This window comes from Lagenorhynchus albirostris, chromosome 2 (genome assembly GCF_949774975.1).
Source record: "Lagenorhynchus albirostris chromosome 2, mLagAlb1.1, whole genome shotgun sequence".
NCBI lineage: Eukaryota > Metazoa > Chordata > Mammalia > Artiodactyla > Delphinidae > Lagenorhynchus > Lagenorhynchus albirostris.
The window spans coordinates 5,561,336-5,587,051 of NC_083096.1; the positions used below are offsets into that span (position 1 = coordinate 5,561,336).

General features: G+C 37.6%; 1 protein-coding gene and 1 pseudogene across 4 annotated transcripts in view; one reads left to right on the forward strand and one right to left on the reverse strand.

Annotated features, from left to right (window-relative positions):
- Positions 1-5,330: 5,330 nt before the first annotated feature.
- Positions 5,331-25,716, forward strand: part of KCNT2 (potassium sodium-activated channel subfamily T member 2) — a 372,961-nt gene continuing 352,575 nt past the window's right edge. For all 4 annotated transcript variants that reach the window (XM_060142019.1, XM_060142020.1, XM_060142021.1 and 1 more), the window contains exon 1: positions 5,331-5,425. In XM_060142019.1, the coding sequence (XP_059998002.1) occupies positions 5,331-5,425 (95 nt within the window). The remainder of the gene's footprint in view (positions 5,426-25,716) is intronic.
- Positions 23,118-23,754, reverse strand: LOC132515656 (large ribosomal subunit protein uL11m-like; annotated as a pseudogene).

Consider the following 25,716-nt stretch of genomic DNA (forward strand, 5'->3'; position numbering starts at 1 on the left):
CCTTTCCCGGGAACCTTTACAGGCTCAGTGTCTGCCCTGCTGTGCTCTCCCAGTGCCTCGAGTCAGGTGCATTTACCCCTCTATATGATGCTTCCTGATTTTTTCTGTCTGGATAAGAATTTGCTTCTTATATTCAGACCCACAGATTCAAACCTTCTTGACTTCTCCCTTTTGCAGATGGCTCACAGTGAACTCATTTTCTCACTCAAACCTATTTCTATATTCCTATCTCACCCAACAGTAAACTCTTCACGTGCTTACTCATCCCAGAAGCCTAGAAAGTATCATCGATTCTTCACTCCCCATTAAATTTCATAGTCTCTCTCTCACTTATCCAGTCCTGCCAGTACCATCTTCCTAATTTCCTACAAATCTGTCCTCTCCTTTACATCTGCATTGTAACCACTGCCTCATTTCAGACAACTGGCATATCTCTCCTGACATACTGTATGGCTCATAAATGGTCCCCTTTCTTCCCTTCCTGTCCTCCCCACCAATCAATCATCTGCACTGCTAACCGTGGCGGTCTTTCCAAACATAAACTGGGCTTTGTCACTTACTTACTTAAAAATCCTCAAGAGATTCATCACTGTCTACAAGTTGAAACCCAAACTTGTTGGCATGACCTGCCTGGCCTCTCCAGATGATAAATGAAGGCAGCTCCTGGCTACTAACCTTCCTGCCAATTTTCCTCCCTCCTCTCTGCCCCCTCCCCATCTAAATACAGACCCTGAGCTCAAATTACCATTGCTTTCTTATATCCATTATCTGTACCTGTATACTTGCTGATTCTTCTCTTACTCACTCACTTTTTTCATCCCTCAGTATAGATGTGAGCTCCTCCACAAAGCCTTCCCTGATTTTCCAAAACCAGAATATGTCCCTCTGAGCTCCTCAGCAACAGGGCTGCCAGTGCTAATGAGTGTGATCTGCCACATTCTAGTGTAACTATTGTATGGTCTTCCTCTCCCCCATTAAGACTATGAGAGGTTCAATTCATAGTAACTACTCCATGAATCTTTGTTTAAAAAAATTAATTGAACACATCTCTCTCCATTACACTGAGATGTTGCTATGTAGCTTAATGATGCTGAATAGATGTGGATTATCCTGTCTTTTTCTGCCTACACAGATGAAGCATCTATGAAGTAGGTAGTCTAACACATAGAAAGTTACTTTTTTCTATTTAAAATTCATTTTCAAATAGCTTTTACAGGTCTAGGTAGACATAATCATTGACAGTTTTGAAAATGTTGTCATAAAAATAACATGTAATATGCACATATTTTTTGGGTAAAAAAATCCATCATATTCTATACTCACAACTATGTTCATTATTCACAAGATAATGATCAAGAAACTGTTTTTTTGTAAGTAAAATCATTCTTCAATCATGGGAATGACTCATTTCTTTTTATATTTAAATATTAATATAATCAATCAGTGTACTGGAAATCAAAAATTTAAAAAAACAATTTTTTTTCTTTTAAAGAAAAGGAAGAAATTAGAAGATATTCTCAAATGTGTTTTCTGGAAAGAAAAATTCTTAAACTAGGGAATGAATCTTCTCCCTAATTCTCATTCTTAACATGCTCTACTCCATCACCATTGTAATTCAGAAGATTTTTGGTGAGTATTCTCTTAGTAGTATGGGACCAAATTAGTCTATTGCTCTAATCTACACTAGATGTTGATTAGGGTGCTTAAGAACACCGGTGAGTAAGGTGCAAAATTGTAATGTACAAAACCAAGTTTAAAAATGTTTCTAAAAATCAAATTTCATGTTATAGTAGGATGAAAGCTTTCACACACACACACAGAGAAAAAGAGTCTATGAAATGGAACACTAAAAGAGCACAATGAAAAAAGGAAGCCAAGATAAAAAGAGTGAAAGAGTAAAATATATTTTAACAGCAGGAACTGACATGACAAAAAAGAGAAAAAAGTATAGAAAGACAGGTGGGAGAGCTAAAAGTCAAAATTAATGACAAAAAATGAAAAGTCTGCCTTCAGAAAACTGACAAAAAAATAGAATGGAGAGCAAAGGATCTTCCAATTCTAAATTTAAGTTTCAATGTCCAAATATTGCTATATTTTAAGAAGTCAGGATAGTATTTGTTAGATTGCATTATTCTTTTTATTTTCTTAAACTTAGAAAGATAAGATTCTTCACTGTGACAATTTTAAGGCACATAGTGGTCTCCACCTGCTTTGACACAGTATGGTCCTTTGTACCCTTTGTATCCTTAACAGCTGGGCTATGACACTACTAGCTGAGCAAGTTTTTACTTATTCTATATTTTTTTTCTTTCTTTCTGAGGTACTTGCTCCCTCTTAAAATGTTTTCTGGGCACTTGGAAGCCAAATAATTAAGACTGCCATAAAAGTGACACCAAAATAAGGTGTACAGCTTTCTTTTCTTTTTTAAATATATCTTTATTGGAGTATAACTGCTTCACAATACTGCACTAGTGGCATATAGCCTGAGAAAACCCTAGTTCAAAAAGAGTCATGTACCCCAGTGTTCATTGCAGCACTATTTACAATAGCCAGGACATGGAAGCAACCTAAGTGTCCATCGACAGATGAATGGATAAAGATGTGGCACAGATATACAATGGAATATTACTCAGCCAGAAAAAGAAATGAAATTGAGTTATTTGTAGTGAGGTGGATGGACCTAGAGTCTGTCATACAGAGTGAAGTAAGTCAGAAAGAGAAAAACAAATATTGTATGCTAACACATATATATAGAATCTAAAAAAAAGAAAGGTACTGATGAACTTAGGGGCAGGACAGGAATAATGAGGCAGACATAGAATGAGGTAGACATAGACTTGAGGATGTGGGGGGAGGGGTAAGCTGGGGCAAAGTGTGAGTAGCATCGACATATATACACTACTGAATGTAAAATAGCTAGTGGGAAGCTGCTGCATAGCACAACTTTCTTTTAAGTCAAATGCTATTGCTTTACTCTCTAATCTCTAGCATTGCAGGAGTCTAACACTCAACAGCTATTTTTTCCCTGTTTTTAGCGCCTTGCTTCTGAGTCTGTTACTGATACATAAATATTTCAGATTTCTGCCAAATATATAAAGGCAGACTATAATAATATAAATAAAAATATAAATATTAGCCTGGAACATTAAAAAAAAGCAAACTTCACAGAGCTATCTTTATAGCAGATGATAAGGTCCAAAATATAAAACAGATATTCTCTCTCTCTCTTCCGGCCCCATCTCCCCCCAACTAGCAATGTAGTGATATAACTTTCTCATTTGGCAAAGGGATGACAAAAGTTTATGCAAAAAAACATAAATACACAACTTTCGAGCTAAAGCAAATGTGAAAAAAGATTAATTTACTATCTTTAAAAGCTTTTAATGCATCTCAACATTGTTAAGATTTTACTCATTTTGAATGCACTGTCCTAGAGAGATAAGCCACAGGAAGGGGGATAAGATGTAGAAAAATGCACAGCAGGCCATAATATAATAAGCACTACAAGCAAAATACTCACAGAGGGTATGAAGGGTTCAAAGGAAGAAGGCATTTTAACCAGCTGGACGCATCAGGAAATCTAATAGAGGAGATGTCATTTGAGATGGGTCTGGAAGAATGGGTTGGATCTGGACGACAGAGACATCTATTTCCACTGATTCTTCAGATTTAGGTAGGTACTCATTCTATTTTATCTGTTATTACCTTTTTGCTGATTTCTTCTTGAATTTCTAACGTTCTGTATTAAGCCCTCCACTACATGACCTCACTGAGAATTTAATCATACCAGATTAATCACTGTCTCCCGAATAAACCAAACATTTAAAAATATCCCTTTGCCTCTACTCATAGGCTTCTCTTTCCTCACTCCATTGCTTTCTTCCCTTCCCTTGAGTAAGTTGCAAACTAGCATAGAAGTCTTAGTTCACTTTCTATGTCTTGACCCTTCCCTGCATGAAAAAGTGTGTTATCTCACAGGTATTTCCAAAACTCTTTATATGTTGCTTGATTACTGTGTCTCATATTGTATCACTTCATTTATAAGCTTGTTCCTGCAAGCAAACGATGAGATCCTGAGGGCACGGGCCGTGATACAGTCTTGTATCCTCAGGCCCGAGTCTCTCAGAGGGGGAAATATTTGGTGTCTGTACGTACCCTGATGGAATCGGTTCTTGGTGGAAAAACACTATAGGCAAATAGGACTAGGGCTTGTATACACAGCAGGTTCCCATAAGCTGCGGTCCATACTCAAAAACAGGCTGTGTGTTTCATCCTTCCTCTGACCGCGTGGGCCACTAACAAGAGCACACCTGGCAAGGTGAAGGCCACTTGGAAGCCCACAGCACCACGAGTAGCAGCAGCGCTCATTTCCTAGTATGTCATCCTCCTTGCATTAATCGTTTCTCTGCAGCGGCCTAAAGTGGCCCTTCATTCTCTTCCAGGATCAGGGAAACACCTCCCTTGCTTTCAGTCAGTGAGAAAAAAGACTAAGACTTTCCTGGGGCTGGGAGCGGGGATTCCCTCTCCCGGAACGTGCCATTTCTACCCCGCCTACCTGGCTGGAGACGGCCAAGGAGAAGGAGCTGGGGGACCTGGGGACACTCCACGCGCGCGTGTCCTCTTCCTCCTCCAGAGAGGGGGTTGGAGCCCTGGAAGCCGCTAATTAGGTTCGCCCCCATTGGTCTTCCCCAGGCACCGCCGTCACCGTCATGCTAATGAGGGGCGTCTCATTGGCGGGGCCTCCAAGGCGGCCCCGCCCACGGGGAGAGCCCGTCCGCCGCGCGGGGACTCCAACCCCGGGACCCCCGGCGCCTGCGCGGCCGTGCGGGGCGTCCGCCTGAGGAGACCTGCTACCCGGAGCTGTCCTCTGAGGAGGCTCTCGCCGCCCGCCGTGAGGGAAAGTGCTTCACCCTAACGCTGAGCGCACGCCCACCCCTCTCCCCTCTTTCTAGGCACCGCGCGTTTTTTCTCTTTTTTCTTTCGGGCGAAGTAACTTTTGCATTCCCGCCTCCCCCGAGTCCTGGGGACCAGAGGCGGCGCCGATCCTGGGGGCGGTTCCTTGGCAGCGCTGGTTCTTGTCAGAGCCAGACTTTTGCTCTTGGGCTGGGTTTGCATCATCCCCATCACACCCTCAGGAGAGAGGAGCAGGCCCCTTTCAGCCTCAGCTTCCGGCTGGGAGCAGACCCCCCTCCCCCATCCCAGGCCCCTTCCCCTGCTCCAGCCCATCTCCCGCATTTCGTTAGTCCTCGCCCTCTACTCCGCAATATTTTCTTTCTCTTGTCCTCCTCGCCTCCATTCGTTGTTTTACGTTTCCCACTCTTTGAGAAAGGATGGTTGATTTGGAGAGCGAAGTGCCCCCTCTGCCTCCCAGGTACAGGTTTCGGGATTTGCTGCTAGGGGACCAAGGATGGCAGAACGACGACAGGTGAGTGGTGTGCTGCAGTGTGGTTCCGTAGATGCAGCTGGAAAAGGGAGGGATGGGAAGGCTGGAAGGGGAAAAGGAGGGAGAGGAGGGAAAGGAGCCAGAGGCTGGGGGAGGGAGGAAAAGGGACTCTTTGACGTGTCTCTCCATTTTGACTCTCTAGAGCAATTGCTGTAGGCAAGGAACTCTTTGCCTTTTCACTTTCTGATCCCTGCAATGTATTTGTTGCATTTATTTGTGCTTATTCTTTTGTCTATCTGTGCCTTCTTAGGGTGTGTATGAGGCTGGCGTGAGAGGTACAATTACATCCAAATGGCACGCAATATCAGTGCCAGTCAATTTTCATTTTTTTTTCTTAGGTGTTGTTAACCAAATTCGAAAATGCATCCAAGTTGATTGAAAAAGCACGTTAGAAACTTAAAATCACCTGCACCCACCTGTTTACTTACTCCGTGTCAGTCTTGTCTTGATTAGGTGTCAAGACTCCTGCCACTGGGAATTTTATGCTTTTTAAACATTTGAAGACGCAGGTAGACAATTGGTTTAAATATGTAACAGGTAGTTAGTGAAAATGACAGCGTTGGCAGTGGAAAATACTCACTTTGAACGGGTAACTATGACTATTACTAATAATGGTGTTCGTATAGTATGATCCAACCTTTTCATAAATAACGTACTTAACCTAAATAGTGTATATGTCACAAAATTAAAACTAAGTCTCAAAACTAAAATATTATTATTAGCAAAATGTTGCTCATGTGTTTTATCTATAGCATCACTGTTTTGCCTAGTTAAACTTCTGGAATTCCTCTTGCTATGTCTTATTATTATTTAAAAAGCACAGTTTATGTTTCATTGAATTTAGTATTTTCCAGAATAATCATTTAGGTATCACATGCCACATTTCCTTGTTTAAAAATAATATGTGTATACTAAGTAGTCTTTCAACTCAACTGAAATGTTTCCTTAAAGTTCAGTTTGGTATTGATGTTCTATTTTAATTGCATAAAATATCCATTATTGGTCCCATTCAGAATCTCCTTGTTCAACCACTGGGAAATACCTTCCTTCTTTTCCTTCCCATCTCAGCTCTCAATACCAACCCCTACCCTACACACAGGGGATTTTATCTTGAGCATCAATTGTGGACTTCTTCTTTGGTCTCATGTTAGTAATTTAAAGGGGTATGGATGTTTTGTAGAGGATAATATTTCAGTTCAATCTCTTTTTTTTAGGCAAAAACATATATATTGGTAAAAAAATTAAAGAACAAATACCAGTTTACGAGTATGCTTGGAATGTAAGGTGTTCTGGTTGACTGAAGATGAAGAAAAGAATATTTAAACAAATTTCAATGCTAATTGACATTTAGATGAACTATATTAACTTAGCTCAGTGGCTCATCAAGTACAGTGAAGTGTTCATAGTAATTGGATCTGTATTTGTTACTTCAGGAGGTCAGGATCATCGTGTAGAATAGAAATCCTAATTGGAAAAGTGTGAGTTGGGCTGAGCACATGAAGTACACATTTTGGACTTGGTGGTGGTAGCACTGTTTGTTTGTTTTTTTAGCATCGTATCCAATATGCTAATTGTCCATGTGGTTGCCTTCACTTTTCTAGGGGTGCTGAAGTTATATTTCAGGAATTAAGAATTTTGGTTAGTTGACTGCTTCCTAAATGAGTCGTTGCTATGTTAAAAAAAGTTTTGCACGTTTATTTAAAATACGTATTATAATGAAAGTTTATGCTAGACCAACTTTAGCTTTAAAATTAGGCCATACGTACTGTTAAAATGAGGTATTGTTACTGAACCAAACGTGGGTCCGCTTTAAAGGTAATTTTGTGGCTCCGTGAAAACTTTGTTTTGGTTCTATTAGTTGTCCATCTTCGAAGACAAGAGCCTTTGATTAATAGGGACCCAGGTTTCAATCCTATGCTTATTTCTTCACTACCTGAGTGGCCTTGGGCAAGTCATTCAGCCATTATGAAATTCAGTAATCTTATTTCTGTAAGATATTTCTGTAAAACTAACACTTAGTTGGTACTAAGTACTTGGCGAGTGCTATATGTTAACTATGCTATATGTTATATGCTTATATGTATGTGTGTGGGTAACATATCTATGTCTATATCTATCTCTCTCTCTCTCTATATATATATATATAAACACATGTATATGTTAACTTATGATATGTGTTATCTCAGTCGATCCTCACATAGTCCCTGAATTGTAGGTAATTATTTTAAGGACTAGGAAACTCAGTTTCTGAGAAATTAAATACTTGTGTTGGTGATATATCTTACAACTGTAAAGATGACTTTGTGACTGAAATTACTCAAGAAGCTCCGAAGTTCCCTCCACTTAATTAAATTTGAACTTATAAGAATAATTTTATAGCATCTAGCATAGGTGAGGTGCTCTTAATGTTAGTTCCCTTCTTCACCTACGACTTGAAGTTTGCAACTTTTAAAATTTTCTTCAGAATCTTAAATTAATATGCAATAAGTAAAGTCATCTCTTTTGTCTTTAGTATTGTCACAAATTCCTCTTTGCGATTAAGGCTGAATAGCAATTTTATTCTGCTCAGTTATCTTGTGGACTCAATTCCTGCAGAGTCGAGGAGGAAGCAGTCTTTCATACAGGAATAAGTAGACAGTTTCTAACAACAGATGCATCTAGCGCTCTGCCCATGTTCTCTGGATATTTTCTATGAACACCCTCTGCCTGTCTGAGGTTTTTTGTTTGTTTTCTCCTGGCCTCAGGTGCACACCAGGGTCTCTTGGAGAGCAAGGCCACTGAGTAAATACGGATTTGTTAGACAAATACCTTAGCCTCCTAGTTCCTTGGTTGGGACCATTCTGGAGCATGTTCTCTACACTGTGTCCAATGGGACTCAGCTCTAGTTGGCTCACGGTGATAACTGGCTCGGTATTGCGAGTTTATTGGCTTCCTTCCCCCTCTCCCTAACTGGTATTTTCTGTATCATTTCCCAAAAACGCTATTTAGGCTTTGATCCTTAACTCAAGGTCTTCTTCTGGGGGAATCTGGATCAGGCTGGGAACCTTCCCCATCTAGAGTCACATCCTAGAAATGACGGGGGAATTAGATGATAGGAAAGTAGACACTTTCTACCCTGCCCTTCATTTTAAGAATTTTAAATTCAATCTTAGTAGGATATGTTGGACTGGCATGTGAAAATGAGTGAGGCATATCACTGATGTGTGAAGGGGTATTGTTACAGAGGGAATATTGGTGGGTCTATCAGGATACAGGAAGTGTGTACTCCACACCGTAGATTGTCTGTGAACTAGCCTTGGATAATTCACTTGCGTTTATGTTGTATCACCTTTTGGTAGGGAAACAGACACACACTTAAAATACATGCAATATGTATGTATATGTATAATGTATATGTGATAGATCTGTATTCTATGTGAAATATATGGAATGACTATGTAACGTATAGGTCAGTGCCTCCTTACATAATTACCTCTCCCTTATTTGCATTCTGGTATCCTGTTCTAAGTAGCACGGAAGGGAAAAGAGTTAGAGCAGTGAAGATAATTTAGCACAGGAATAACGTTAGTTCTGGGAGGCCATGAATAAGTTTGAGAGTTGCTAAATGACAACACTGCTTATGCCTTAGGGATGTCTGTTGTATATATAATGCGTGTTTACTTTTTCGGCCTCCTGAATAGAACACAAAAATCTAATTTAAATGGTTTGTATAATATTTCTTTAATGGTCATTTATCCAATCAGCTAATATTTGAATACATGCTACATCTGAGGGACTCACTAAGTTAGGCTTTGGGAAGAATATAATAAAGAAAATGAAACAGGGCTTGATCAGGAGGTGTTCACAGATATAATTAGAGGTGAATTTTCCCCCAGAATGTTGAAAGTATTGCTTATGTTATGATGATATCCTTGCAGAATTTCTGTTTTAAGACTGTCAAGAAGAGCATCCAGCATTTGTAGATAGGATATTCAGTGTTGGCTTGAAAATACAGTAGCTAAAATCAATATATTAGAGATGGCTCAAAATCTTAATATACTTTGAATTTAATATTTAGAATACTTAATATCATCAAAGTTACTCTATGATTGAAACCAATATGAGTAGAGACAGAATTTAACTGATCTTATATGGGAGCCATTCTGTAATATGTAAAATTGTTGTAGTGTTAAAATCCTTTTTTTTTTCTATTTTAATGTTTCTAAGATTCATAAAGCAATAAAAATTTAGAATATTCTCTTACAGTTAAAGATTGGTAAATTTCAGGTTTTAAATGCCTTTAGGCAGTTAGGACAAGCCCTTCTCATCCTTCATCATGACTCAGTAATTTTAAAGTTTGGAACACAATGCACTTGATGTGGATAAATTATCACAGCTGTGGATAAATTACTGTTAATGGACAATTCTCAGTTGCAGTCATATCGGAGCAGGCCATTTATTTAATTAACATTATTCTAGTTTTCAGATATTTGGTCAGGTGTTGCAACTCCAGTAATTTTAAGTATATCTTTCATATTTTGTAGGTGGAATTTAAAAGTAATGCAAGCAAGTCACCTAGTGCATTGTAGTAATTGAAAACATAAAAGAGATTGAACAAAGGGTACAGTTCAATCGATTAATAGTTTAAGAAGTATTTATAAAATGGGGAGAATGTTGGATAGCTTTTGGAGTATGTGTAAGTTTAGATATCATACAATGAAAATATGCAATATGACTTTATATAATCAAATTGAATTGGGAAAATGGGTTTTGGATTGGCATCTGGCACATTTATGTGTTACCAATTTTATCTTTCTTATTAAATTATATATTATTTTGAAAAGTAGCCATTTAATATAAAGTTCTTATTCTAATTTTTATGTTCAGGTCAGTAAATATACTTTTAAAATATTTTAATTGTTATTAAAAAGAACGAAATGTTATTTTTACTGTTTAATTATATAGTGGAACCAACCATGCATATGCAATATCTATAAAAATGATTTAAGCACTTATTATCAGAAAACCCAGACTATTCAGTGTCTTTTAGCACTATTATATTAAGAGAAATCTCCTTGAATAAGGCAATAAAAAATTACCTACTGGTGAAGTAGGTAATGGTGCAAAAATTGACTTTACATACATATATATATATATATATATATATATAAAATATATAAAATGCAGAGAAAAAGATAGTGTAATAATTATTATTTTTCAATAGTTACCAATAATTCAGACATCCATATTTTATATAAAAACATGTGATTTTTTCTTTTTACCTACTCTTATTAATAAAATTGAAATACGGCGTTTCAAATTTATTGGAATTTAAAGTTTGATTCCATTTAACCACTCTTATATATCCACTTTTTGTATATGGTTACTTATTTGTAATACCTCTTCTGTGAGTATTACACTTTTCTCAAGATACCTCTATGTATAATAAATCTTGGGTGAAGGAAGTTGGAATGTAGCAATTTCATTTTCCACATAAGGTGTGTGACATTTTAAGGAGATTAAACTTGCTACTAAACAGCTTCTCCACTGCACCTTCAAGTTAGTCTAGAGGATGGGTAGAAAGACATAAATCCAGATGGATGACCAAGAAAATGATTTCAGCTAACTTATTGTTTTATCAGAATTAGCATACTTTTTTCCTTCTCTGTTAGTAATGTAACTCAACTTCTGCAAAAATAGATTTGAAAGGTAGTAAGAGAAGTAATACAAATGAAAGCTTATTTTGGTCTTCATTATTGGTACCAAATAAAAATTAACAATATCTTTAGTCATCACGTGTACCTGTAGCTTGGTTAATAGTGAATGCGATACTTTTATTGGCTTTTTCAAATCATGCTCTTGTAGAGATGTGGGTGGACCTAGAGACTGTCATACAAAGTGAAGTAAGTCAAAAAGAGAAAAACAAATATCGTATATTAACCCATATATGTGGAATCTAGAAAAATGGTACAGATGAACCGGTTTGCAAGGCAGAAATAGAGACACAGATGTAGAGAACAAACGTATGGACACCAAGGGGGGAAAGTGGGGGGGGGATGAATCGGGAGATTATACATATATGCACTAATATGTATAAAATAGGTAAGTAATGAGAACCTGCTGTATAACACAGGGAACTCTACTTCACTTTGCTGGACAGTAGAAACTAACACAACATTGTAAAAGAACTATACCCCCCAAAAAAAAGCAAAAAAAAATCATGCTCTTGTTTATCGTTTATATGTTTATATATCATTTTGTCATTGATGGTTCATCTGTTTTTATTAGTGTATTTATGTGTTGCCAACGTTGTCTTACTTATGTGCCATGCTTGTCTAAGTTGCCTTTAGAAAATGAAACAAGAAGAAATACTTTTTACAGTGAAATTTAACCAGTAGCTTTGTATATTTATAGTTTGAAATTTAATAAGGGTGGCCTTTTCTGAGCTGTATTTAATACCTTCAATCAAGATGTCTTTAAACTAATGCTTTTCCTGAGTCTTAAGTTGCTAATTTAAAATTTCTCTGTAAAAGTAATCAAAACAATAGGTAATAATCCAGAAGGACAATTACTTTTACTCTTTGACAATTTTTGACTGGATATGGGATTTTTTTTTAATAGGTCATGATTTTTTTTTTCACAAGTATCTTAATCATTAGACAGCAATCAAGTTGCAATTTAAGAGAAAACTACTTGGAGAACAGAGTAAAAAGAAAAAGGTGCATCTGTAGCACTGAGAAAATCTCAACCTCAGTACAAATTCAAACTGGCTGTGTGGAGTAGTAAAAACTAGGATGTGAGTGAAGCGGGTGGTGGGCGGGAGTCCCCTTTCATACTGAGTGTACCGCCCAAGTAGAGTGGATAAAGTTAAGCTGAGCCAGAAACTTCTTTCTGGTAGTCATGGTGGTGGTATGTAAGGTTTTTAAAGCTGTAAGCAAATGACCAAACTTTATGAACAAATTATAAAGACTGAGCATAGATATTTTACCCTTGCAATTCAATAAAATATAGAACATTGTTAATCTGTCAAACGTTTAATATAATCCGTATTAAATATTTATACCTAATACACATTTATAATGATTATTGTACTTCGATTCTAATTAACGTAGAAATGAAGAAATTTGCCGCATTTTAGTATATGTGCTGCAGAAGCGAGCACTAAATTTGCCACATTTTGCAATCATGAGCTTTACTTTGCCAGCCAAATCACATTATTAGTTTTCTTTCGCCTACAACAATCATTAATATTGATAACTTTTCTAATATTCTGTATTATGTCACTGTTGATTTGTTATACTCATGTGTTACAGAGCATAGGCTGTGGTTCCTTAGGTTCCTCCATCGCTCCAACCCAAATCTTTGTTCGTGTATGTTTGGCCTCATAATTTGTTACAGTGTCTGGGTATTGCATGACCCTGAGCCACTGTGATATTTGATTGCATATCTCTCATGTGCAAGAGTGACCATGTACGTGCTTGCAGAAGATAAATAAAAACCCAGGTGTTGTGAAGTCAAGAAAGCGCTGTAAGAATGGCATTGGGTCCTTCATATCTGATCATCTGGAAGCAGAAGAGTGAATTCAAAATATCTGACCTTGATTCCTCAATAATCAGAACTAGATTCTCTTAAGGAGAATCTGAGATGTAGTATAATTTCAAGGGAAGGAAGAACCACTGCACATACTCAGAAGAGTAAATCATTTGTGTAAGCTGAGTGCTCCCGTGGTATTAGATTTACCTGTCCTCTTTGGCTGGGAAGTGGGGATGGGTTTGGAGTTGGGAAAGGGATTCGGTAGAGGCTGGAAAGTCCTAGTCACCTGAAAGGAGTAGGGGGGGAAATACTCCTGCGGAAACTGAGAAGAGGATCCGCGGAAAAGGGTGACTGGGGGCAGTGAGATTTCTCTCCCCGATTTTGTCTTGGATTGATCATATTTATCTTTGTCTTTTTTTGACAAATAGAAGCAGTGAAGGGAAGTAGAAACAGAAACCCAGGCTGCCAAGCTTGGCTGGTCTGTAGGGCACTGTTGCCTGACAGCAAGTCTCAACTCTTGGACCCCTTTCCTGTTCAGACTTGTAACCGGGCCTCTCTTTGGACTGTGCTTTAGTCTTCTCAGCACTGCTGCAATTACGCCACGGCTTTAAAGAGTGAGAATCATTTCCCTCTGTGTGCGCCTTTCTTAAACTCAGAGTTGTATTATTTCTACTTTTCACACTATGTATGTGCAAGAAATGGACTTTGCACACAAAGCCAAAAACCAGTGAATCTAAGGACTAAAGGACAGCTTGTTCTTGGCTGTCTTGCAGTGGACCTTGCACAGAAACAGAATGATGAATTATTACGGGGGCACACTTAGCCCATCTTGTAAATCACTGTGTGAATAGGGATAAAAGTGGGTTAACACATTTCAACCTCATTTAACTCCCTGTGGGAAGACGTGCAGATTGTCCACATTTTGCAAACAACCAGTTATTAACAAGAGGGACCAGATGTGTGGTTTAATAATGGACAGCCTGCTGTGTCAGGTCTGTCAAAAATTGAAATACCACTCCATCCCCTAGGAATCGGATCTGGTGATTAGTAAGCTGCACAAGTTCCAGTCAGGAGTGATGGCAATGACTTTAGTCACGACCACACCATGGGATGATGACTCTGGCAAATTGTAGATGGAAGCTTTTGTATGATGTTTCTATTTCTTGCCTATCTCTCCACAAGAGTTCCTGTGCTATTCCACTTCTTTACTGAAAATACAGAAGATGAAGTGAAAATAGGTGATGATATTGAAGAAGGTATAGAACGCCACACATTGTTCTATGCATGTCCCATGTTATTTCATTGAATCTTCACACCAGCTCTGAGGAATCTGGTATCCTCCCCTTCTTACAGGATGAATGTCCTGAGGTACAGAAATTCATGACTTGTTCCAAATTACATAATCCTAAGAGCTAGAACCAGAATCTAATTATTATGCCTACCCCCTATGTTTACAACTAAACAGATGTGATTTAATGCTGTGAAATAACAGAAGGAACAAAACACAAAGAAATGTGAATGCTTTGGAAGGGTAAAGGAATCACATAGCATCTGCATCCCTTTAAGCTAGCATCACAATGAGTAACTCGAGAAAAGTTATGGAATTTTTGAAGTTGGTAATATTTTCTGGGAGAAAATAATTTTTCCTCTCTCCATATAGAGCATTGTTCTTTTGACAGTCTAAATAAAGTGGATTGAAATAGGAAATTAGTGAAACAAACAAAGCAGAGATTTTGTTTATTTAAATATTTATTTATTTATAGTAGAAATAGGCTAAAGGTAATCGATATCCCAGGAGTCACAACAATTCACAACAATTACCTTTCTTTTGATATGGCTAGGTTTTTTTTTTATGTTTCTCAGTAGAACTTTGGGATTTTCTACTTATACTTCTACTCCCTAAGGTATTTGTACCCACCTGAAATTCATTTTTCTCAGTAATTGTGCTGGTGATCATGAAAATCCTCTTGCAGAGATGTTATGACATCTAAATGTGGTAATGTCAAATTACTTGATGGAGGCCTTAACATTTAGGTGTACCTATTAGTATGTTTCACCTGTTCCAAAAAAGATTTGCAGTGGTTCACATAACTATGTGCAATAGCATAAATAGAAAAAAAAAAACAGCTGAAGAAAAATATAATAAGGGGGTGAAAATGAATCAGGTGTAGAGTTGGTACACGATATGAATTCCATGAGTTCCTATGTAGTTACCAGAGATGGACCACAGAGTTAGAGCAAAGACATGATTGGTCACATAAGATGAGAAATAAACCAGCAGTTCAGGAGAAATACAGCTTTTCTTGGTGTTCAAATTGAAAGGACATTGGTCCCGTGGATCTTGGTTAGTGTACAATATCCTCACCCACTTTCCTGTCATAAAAGAAGAGCAAATTTCATAAGACTTTTGTGACATCTCACTGTCAGGTGCTGATATAACTAGAAAGAATTATTCACTTAAAGTAGATCTACAGGACACACATACATGTATTTCAGATACATATTTTAGGACAAAAAAAAAAAAACTCCTGAGGTTACTGAGTCTGTCATGTAATCTTCCTTAAAAACGTTTTTTATATAGATGGTTTTGATTAATAATTAAGAATGCAAAGAGTTTAGGGTTATATTCTTCGTTGTGAACCGGAAGTATAAATGTACTCAATAGTAGGTAGGATGACTCACTTCATGGAGAATCTACGAAGATTCTAACCAAAACACAAGACTGAATTGTAGTTATTCTCACCTCCTCACAAAGGTTAGATTAATTCATTTATTTTCCCACAAATACCTAAAGTACATATCATACAATTTAACATTATATAAAGACTTTGTAAATATCCTGAATTTAGTTATTTATATAGCCCTATATATCTTCATATACATAGAAATATATATTAAGCACATAGTTTTTATAGCAGACTTCTGGTTGCTAATTAATTGATACAAATAACCTCAAACTAGAATATTTTTTCAGTTTATCCACCATCGCCAATATCATTATAATCCTCCAGAATTCTGCATTTCAAAACTCACCATAGTTTTGTATTATTTTTCAGCTTGCTTTTTAATTAGTTCTTTTTTTTTTTTTTAGTTAGTTCTTGATCTCCATCTATTCTTTATCGGTAACATTTCATTCCTTCTTATTTAAATTAATATAGCTCTTGCTAGCATGCTTCATTGGTCTAAGCCTGTTCTTTGCACCCCACCTCCAATAATCTCCATGGCCAGCTCAAGTCTCATTCAACTTAAGCATTTTCATCAGAATCTTCTTAACATAATTTTAACATAATATTCATGTCACTGATGCTTATTATGTAAAATTTAAAATGCTCAGCCCAGTATTCAATGTTCTTCATTAACTGACTCCTCCATTAATTTTTTTTTTCCTGGAAACACATTTTCAATGTCTTCAAACTGCAGGCCCAGTTTTTTCTTTTAAATAAATCAATTTATTTAAACTAAAACAAACAATTCACCCATTTCTCCTACTCCCTCTCCCACCCTCTGCAACCACCAATCTATTCTTTGTATCTATGAGCTTTTTCTTTTTTAAAAAACTTATTATTTTTTTAGATTCCACATGAAAGAGAGATCATATTTTATTTGTCTTTCTCTGTCTGACTTATTTCACTTAGCAGAATGCCCTCAAGGTCCATCTGACACCATTTTGGTGTCAGATTCAAAATGATCACCAAAGCCTATGTCAAGGACCTTACCGCCTATGTTTTCTTCTAGGAGTTTTATAGTTTTAGGTCTTATGTTTAAGTCTTTAATCCACTTTGAGTTAACTTTTTGCATGGTGTAATATCGTTGTCCATTTTCATTCTTTTCAGTGTGGCTCCCCAATTTTCCCAACACCATTTGTAACAAATGGCAAGATTTCATTTTTTTTTTTTAGCTGAAATATATATGTATATATACACACACACATATATATTTGTTGCACTTTCTTCATTCATCCATCAGGGGACTCCTAGGTTGTTTCTATATCTTGACTATTATAAATAATAGTGCTATGAACATAGGGTTGCATATATCCTTTGAGTTAGTGTTTTCTTGTTTTCAGATAAATACCCACAAGTGGAAGTGCTGGATCATATCATAGTTCTATTTTTAATTTTTTGAAGAATTTTATAGTGTTTTCCATGGGACTGCACCAATTTACATTCCCATCAGCAGTGCACGAGGGTTCCCTTTTCTTCAAAACCTCTCCAACAGTTGTTATTTGTTATTTTGATAATAGCCATTCTGACAGGTGTGAAGTGATATCTCACTGTGGTTTGATTTTTTTTTTTGAATTTTATTTTATTTTATTTTTTATACAGCAGGTCCTTATTAGTTATCTATTTTATACATATTAGTATATACATGTCAATCCCATCTCCCAATTCATCCCACCACCACCACCACCACCCCACTCACTGTGGTTTTGTTTAACTTTTTCCTGATGATTAATGATGCTAAGCATTTTTCCTTGGCCTTTTGGCCGTCTGTATGTCTTTTTGAAAAAAATGTCTATTCAGGGCTTCCCTGGTGGCGCAGTGGTTGAGAGTCTGCCTGCCGATGCAGGGGACATGGGTTTGTGCCCTGGTCCAGGAAGATCCCACATGCTGCGGAGCAGCTGGGCCCGTGAGCCATGGCCGCTGAGCCTGCGCGTCCGGAGCCTGTGCTCCCAACAGGAGAGGCCACAACAGTGAGAGGCCCGCGTACCGCAAAAAAAAAAAAAAAAAGTCTATTCAGATTTTCTGCCCATTTTTAAAATCAGATTGCTTGCTTTTTTGCTATTGAGTTGTATGAATTCTTTATATATTTTGGATATCAGCCCCTTATCAGATTTATCAGTTGCAAATATTTTCTCCTATTTGGTAGGCAGCCTTTTTGTTGATGGTTTCCTTTCCTGTGTAGCTTTTTAGTTTGAAGTAGTCCCACTTGTTTAGTTTTGCTTTTGTTGCTTTTGCTTTTGGTGTCAGATTCAAAATGATCACCAAGGCCTATGTCAAGACCTTACTGCCTATGGTTTCTTCTAGGAGTTTCAGGTCTTATGTTTAAGTCTTTAATCCACTTTGAGTCAATTTTTTGCATGGTGTAATATCGTTGTCCAGTTTCATTCTTTTCAACGTGGCTGCCTAATTTTCCCAACACCATTTATTGAAGAGACTGTCCTTGCCCTAATTGTATATTCTTGCCTCCTTTGTTGTAAACTAATTGAACATATATGCATGGATTTATTTTTGGGTTCCCTATTCTGTTCCATCGATCTAGTGTCTGTTTTTATACTAATACCTTACTGCTTTGATTACTATAGCTTTGTAATATAGTTTGTCATCAGAGAGCATGTTGCCTCCAGCTTTGTTCTTATTTCTCAAGATTGCTTTGCCTATTTGGGGTCTTTTATGATTCCATATACATTTTAGGGTTGTTTGTTCTATTTCTGTGAAAAAAAACCATTGGAATCTTGATAGGGATTGCATTGAATCTCTAGATTACCTTGGGTAGTATGGACATTTTAACAATATTAATTCTTCCAGTCTATGAGCACATAATATCTTCATTAATTTTTCCTAAACTGCTTTTTGAAATTTAGTCATTGTAGTTACTCACAGAAATCACTCCCCACCTCCCATGCTGATATCCACTTCATTGCCTTTGCTGGTATCACACCACGTTCTGAGGCTTCCTGGCATCTCTTCCTGTTCACGTCATCCCCCTGCTTCATGATTGGACCCAAAATCAAACACAGAGCCAGAGTTACTAATGAAATCTTTGAAATCACTCAGGCTATTCAATATATTTTACATATCATGATGTTGTTTTATAATTACGGACATGTTATTTCAGGTATAACATATAACTTTCTAGGGAAAAAGTCATGTCTTCAATTCATTTTGGATCTTCCTATATTATTTAACACACGTGGTTTACACAAAGGTTCCAAGAATTTTAATTCTGTAATATAAGGAAGATATTTTTAAAAGAAAAAAAAGTCACAGCTATGAATATATATGTGCACCACATACATACATATATACATTATTATAATAAAAGTACAAGATCATTTGAATTTGAGATGTTTTTCTCCATGGAAACAAAATAGTTTTTTAAAGCTCCTTCTAAACCCAGGTATGTAGTTTAAATCATTTGACTTGAAAATGCCGTTCCCACTTCTAGTTTAATATTCACAAGAAGCTTTCCTTTTGAAATGGCAAAGCAGAATGTGCTTCAGTCCATAATTCATACAGTGACAGTTCAAATGACTGTTAAAGTGAATTCTGAATTTTACATATAGGGCTGCTCAGTGAAAGCCATCAGTCTGCTTGACAGCCAGCAGTGCCATTGTCCAAGAGACTTGTGGAGGTGTTGAAAAGATCAGCTAGGTAGTGGTAGTAATACTTATATAATTGGGATGAACAGAAGGAATTCTTTTGGTCTTAAATACTGTAAAAAACAGGGTTTTTTTTTTATTGAGGAACGGTGCTTATAATAGTTGAGTATGTTAAATTTTGCAGTGTTAGTGTGAATAGAATGATTTTCTAGAGGAATAAAAACTATGTGAAATATATCAGTGACAGTTATCTAAACATGTTCCAAGTCTTTGAATAGAAGGAGGCGCATTCTTCCAAAACGTGTATATTCCAATTATTATTCTATTTACCGAGTCAGATCTTTACCTGCTGTTTTTGTCCAATGGAATGAACACTTTTGATTTCACTTCATTCTCCTCTTCAGTATCAGAAAGAAGCTTATAGTACATCTCTTTACCACATGGCAGGTAGGAGAGAAACATACTCTAGTCACTTACAGAAATATATAATTAAATGTGTTTTTAGAAAAAAGACTAGTTAAAATGTTCATTAGAAAGTTGCTCTGACTTGCTGATTCTGTAACTCCTACTACATATTCCAAGTAATGTCTCCTTTTAGTAAACCCGTATAATAAAGTGAGGGGAAGTTCCTCTGTGCATCTCAAATTGTGTTCACATTGAACTTATGCCTGCTACCATATGAGTTAGGATGATGTATGTGAGGTACTTGAATGATACCATCCCACGCTCATACCATCCTTGAGCTTATATTGTGTGGGAGATATAAGACATGCAAAATAACTCCCATAAAGTAGAACATGGTACAAGGGACAGTATTATGGGAGTATTAGAAAGAGCTTCTTGGAGTGTTTTAGAAAGTAAATTTTATATATTAGGATTCATGTATTAGACATAAAGTAGTAATGGCTAGCCCAAAGGTATGGTGGGTCTTCCATGGGGCATGTTCTAGGAAAAGATGCAGTAAGTAGACTAGATTGGACATAGTATAAGATACTTGTGGATCAATAATGGATATCAGTAGTTTGGGGGAAGACTGTAGGAGAACTTATATTGCCAAGTTGAAGAGTGTGATTTTTTTTTTTTTTTTCTGTAGACTGTGGGGAATTGTTGAAAGGTTTTGAATAAGGAAGTTGCGTGATTAAAATTGTAGCTTTAGAAACTACTGGAAGAGTAGGAAATTCATTAAGCTAGTTTAATGGGATAAAAGAGGTAGAGCAGTGATAGTGAAAATGGCCAAAAAAAAAAAAATTCAATAAAATACTTTGGAAGTGTCATTAACAAATGTGAAAATGGATTGGGGTGAAGAATATCAATGTTGTGAAATGAGAGGAAATATGAAAAGAGGATCAATTTGGGTTAGTGTTTGTCATGTTTGTGCAATGCAACTTGATATTATTCACTGGGGTTATAAATTCTAGGTAGCAAAATCTCTAGTATCTAATTATGCCTTGCAAAACATCCAAGGAAGGTACTCTTTAACATATTCATTTTCATTATTGATAAAATTGAATTCAATTCAACAAGGGATAGTTAAGGCCTGACCATGAATTGTGGTCTGTGCTAAGCCTCTGAAAACAAAGAATAAGGTGTTCCCACCTTCATATATCTTAGAAAGGAGAGAAGGACAAATAAACAAGCAATTATTATATAGCATACTACATAAAAATAAGTATGAGCAAATTGTGGAGCTAGCACAGGGGAAAAAGAATTATGTGACAATATTATGTGCATTAATACATAAAACAGCTATTGTATTTAATCCTTTTAAAATTTATTGGTTTTGTATTCTTCACAACATGTATGGAAAGGTAAAGCAATCTCATGTTGCATTCTATAGGCAGAAACTCAACTAAAGATAATTTATTTTTTTATTTTTATTTTTTTCTTCTATTTTTTTATTGAAGTATATTTCATTTACTATATCATGTTAGTTTCATGTGTACAGCATAGCAATTAAGTTATACATTCAGTTATACATATGTATATATCTATTCTTCTTCAGATTCTCTTCCATTATAGGTTATTACAAGATATTAAGTAGAGTTCCCTGTGCTATAGTAGGTCCTTGTTGGTTACATATTTTATATATAGTAGTGTGTATATGTTAATCCCAACCTCTTAATTTATCCCTCCCCCACCCCCCTCTCCCCTTTGGGAACCATAGGTTTGTTTTCTATGTCTGTGAGTCTATTTCTTCAACTAAAGAGAATTTAAATGCCTGATGCAATAGCAGAAAGTCTCTATTCTCTCTGTGGCAAATCCTAAAAAACCCAGCTAAGATACACTCAATAAAACAAGATGTCTGGAACTACTATAGTTTCAGGGTTGACTTTAGACTCCAGGATATATCTGTTTTCTCCATGGCTTCCATTGACATGTGTTCCTCTTATCTCTGTGTCCTGGAGCTTGTCCCCTTGGTCCCTGAATGGCTCCTCTGGTTCCAGTGACAAAGTCAAGAGGTAGAGAAAAGAATTGTCCTTGTATTAAGCCCTTCTTTAAAGTGAGAAAAGCGTTGCCAGAGGCATCCTGACAGATATGCTCTCATGTGCTGTTGGCTGGAGTTGCTTTGTGCTGTGCCCAAACCAAACCATGGCCAGAGCAATGAGACCTCGGGGGCTGGAGGCGGACCCAGCCTCCTCTGAAGAACTTTGCCACTTCAAGGTGTGCAAAAATCAGGTTTGTTTATGGGGAAAAAAAATGTATGTGTGTGTTGGTGGGTGGGTGAGGAGGGATGGAGGTTAGGCAAGTGATATGGCTATTGGGGTAGGGAACCCATAATTCCAATTCTAAGTGTAATTCTAACTCTAAGTGTAATTCTTTTTTTTTTTTTTTTTTTTTTTTTTTTTTTTGCGGTACGCGGGCCTCTCACTGTTGTGGCCTCTCCCGTTGGCGGAGCACAGGCTCCGGACGCGCAGGCTCAGCAGCCATGGCTCACAGGCCCAGCCGCTCCGCGGCATGTGGGACCTTCCCGGACCGGGGCACGAACCCGTGTCCCCTGCATCGTCAGGCAGACTCTCAACCACTGCGCCACCAGGGAAGCCCTAAGTGTAATTCTTTAACTGTTTGATTGTTTGCCTTCATTTCTGAGCAGTTCTCAGAGGAAATCGTAATCTCAGCAGGTATCCTAAGTCTTCTCTTAATAAACAGAATGGTCCAATATGGGAAGGTTCTTAAATTCCCTTATGAAAATTATAACGTTATAAGCACTTCCCTGGTGGTCCAGGGTTAAGACTCTGCACTTCCACTACAGGGGGCACGGGTTCGATCCCTGGTCCCGAACTAAGATACTGCACGCTGCGCAGTGCGGCCAAAAGAACAAAACAAAACAAACAAAACAATTATAATGTTATAAACACTGCACTAACTTGTAACTGGACCCTTTGGAAAATTGTGAGCCACTGTAAATCATCCCTATGTTATGGTAGTTAACAGGTCTTGAGAGTGCAAAGCTTCTTTTCACAGAATCAACATTTAATCATATAGGTGTTGAGGAAGTTTTGGTATTTTTGGTGCTGATAGTAGATAATAAGGAAGGGCATACAGATATATGGATAGATAGATCTATATCTATATATAATATAGATAAATGAGGTGTAGCTGAGGTGAATGCTTCCTTACTGCCAGGTGTTATTACTCAAAATATCAATTTCGAAGCAGGAAGTTTGTTTTATCTAAAATTTTAATGTAGACCAGCCACACCAGCCCCCCTCACTGAAAAGTCATTCTTTACCTGAAAAAGCACATCCTACATTATCTGGAAGAGCAGTGGAGAGACTGAAGGTCCTGCCAGGTTATGGGGAAACAGGTGGGCTGAACTCTGCCAGGGAGAGGTCAGGTTGATGTGACCTCCCTTCCTCCCCGCTGGCCCCGCCTTCCCAACTGGCCCCCTTCAAAATCCTGGAGGGTGGGGGACAGGGGTCACTTCTTGGCAGCTTCTGCCTGGGCTGCCAAATCTGCCTCTTTCTGAGCAGCCAGGAACAGGGCTCGCTCCTTCTGGAAAGCTGCCAGCTCTTCAGAACGGAGGTCCTTCACCACACAAATGCCCAGGGAACGGGCAGATCCAATGACGGAGTGCACAACAGAGGATGGGGTGCGTCCTGCAGGGCAAAGACGTTATCCTGAGCTTTGACGCCGGTGATCTCCTACACGTGCTTCAGTGGCACCAGGCCTGCCACTTCTTTCCCTGTGTGTGGGGCCCCCTTCTCAATCCCAGAAGCTGCCTTCAGGAAGTAGGAAACAGTGGGTTGGCCAATTTTGATTTCAAATGCCCTGTCAGGCTTCACAAAAATCTTGGTAGGCAGAGAAACGCCTTCTTTGATGTCTTTGGTCTTCTCGTTGAACTCCTTACAGAACTGGTTGACAGAAATGCCTTGCTGACCCAGGACGGGGCCTGGCGGGGGCCCGGGCCGATGGTCCGGATCATGCCGCTGACCTCGGGCTTCCTGAGGGCCTGAGGGGCCTGGCTTAGCCTTGACATGATGAGGAGTTCCCGGCCTTAGTTCATTTCAGGTCTACAGCAGGAGATGGGGGGAGGAGGGGGACAGGGACATCTTCTAAAACCTGGCCTGCATCCCAGTGACTACAGCACTTTATCTCTTTCTTGTAACAAGTCATCTGACAATTATAATATGTTCTGCTCATTAATAAATCTGGGGTCTGGCAGTAGCAGGCATCTCTTGATCACGTATGACAGGTGTGGAATTTTTATATAGTTCCTTTTATAATTTTGCTGATCTGGCATATTTAAGATGAATTATGAGAAGGAGGGACCATAACTGATCAGGTAATGCTTGAAAAGTAGTAGTGCACTTAGCCTTATTCCTTTTAATATCTTCTTTAACATTTTGGTGATTTCCCAAAGTCTAGTGGGCCATGCTGTTTTTAAAACAACAGTGGCTACAAAAATGTTTTCTCTGGTATAGGAATGAGGAAAGCCAGAGGAAAGCCATTTCTTTTATTTAAAAAATGTCTTTTAGAAGGTTTGTAGGAGCACATCCTAGGTAATGCTTAGTAAAAATTGATTTAACTATTTATATGCCTAAAGCCTTCTTTTAATGAAATGACATGAATATGATAGGCTGTCGATTCAATAACTGACACAATGAATAAAAGGGAAAGTTAGATATTTTCAAAACACCCATAGAGATCCAAGAATATCAGGGATATGCAGTGATAGCGAAATATAATGTGTCAATGAATATAATAAATGTCACAAACATACCTATTCATACTTTTATAAGGGAGGGGCAACTTCTTAGATTGAGAAGTTGTGGCTGTTTTCAGAGAGGTTGTCTTTGGATTGTGTAGACACCCCAGTGATAGCTAGTTTTAGTTTTAGAACAGAAAAATGAGACAAACTATTATGTTTAAACTTATTAGAAAACTCAGTTGATAATAGATCATTCAAATAATTTTATTCTTTTATTTAAAAAATCAAACTTTGATCTTTAGTCCCAATAATTTCTGGACTACAAATACTATGCTAAATAGTATTTTTTATAATATTTTTTAATATAGTTGGTACATTTTAATGTGTAAAATTGTTCAAAGAATACATAAAATACTTTGACTATTTGCATATCTTTGTATACATATTGTTTATTTTATTTGTAGTGACTTTAATGGATGTTGTTTACATGAATGGAGTTTTACCAGAGAAGATAGGTTTTTTTTGTTTTTTTAATTTATTTTTTATACAGCAGGTTCTTATTAGTTATCCCTTTTATACGTATTAGTGTATATATGTCTATCCCAACCTCCCAATTCATCACACCACCACCCCTACCCCGCCACTTTCCCCCCTTGGTGTCCATACATTAGTTCTCTACATCTCTGTGTCTCTATTTCTGTCCTGCAAAGTGGTTCATCTATACCATTTTTCTAGGTTCCACATAGATGCGTTAATATACGATATTTGTTTTTCTCTTTCTGACTTACTTCACTCTGTATGACAGTCTCTAGATCCATCACATCTCTACAGTGACCCAATTTCGTTCCTTTCTATGGCTGAGTAATATTCCATTGTATATATGTACCACTTCTTTATCCATTCATCTGTTGATGGGCATTTAGGTTGCTTCCATGAACTGGCTATTGTAAACAGTGCTGCAGTGAACTTTGGGGTGCATGTGCCTTTATGAATTACGGTTTTCTCTGGGTATATGCCCAGTAGTGCGATTGCTGGGTCATATGGTAATTCTAGTCTTAGTTTTTTAAGGAACCTCCATATTGTTCTGCATAGTGGCTGTATCAGTTTACATTCACACCAACAGTGCAAGGAGGTTCCCTTTTCTCCACACCCTCTCCAGCATTTGTTGTTTGTAGATTTTCTGATGATGCCCATTCTAACTGGTGTTAGGTGATACCTCATTGTAGTTTTGATTTGCATTTCTTTAATAATTAATGATGCTGAGCAGCTTTTCATGTGCTTCTTGGCCAT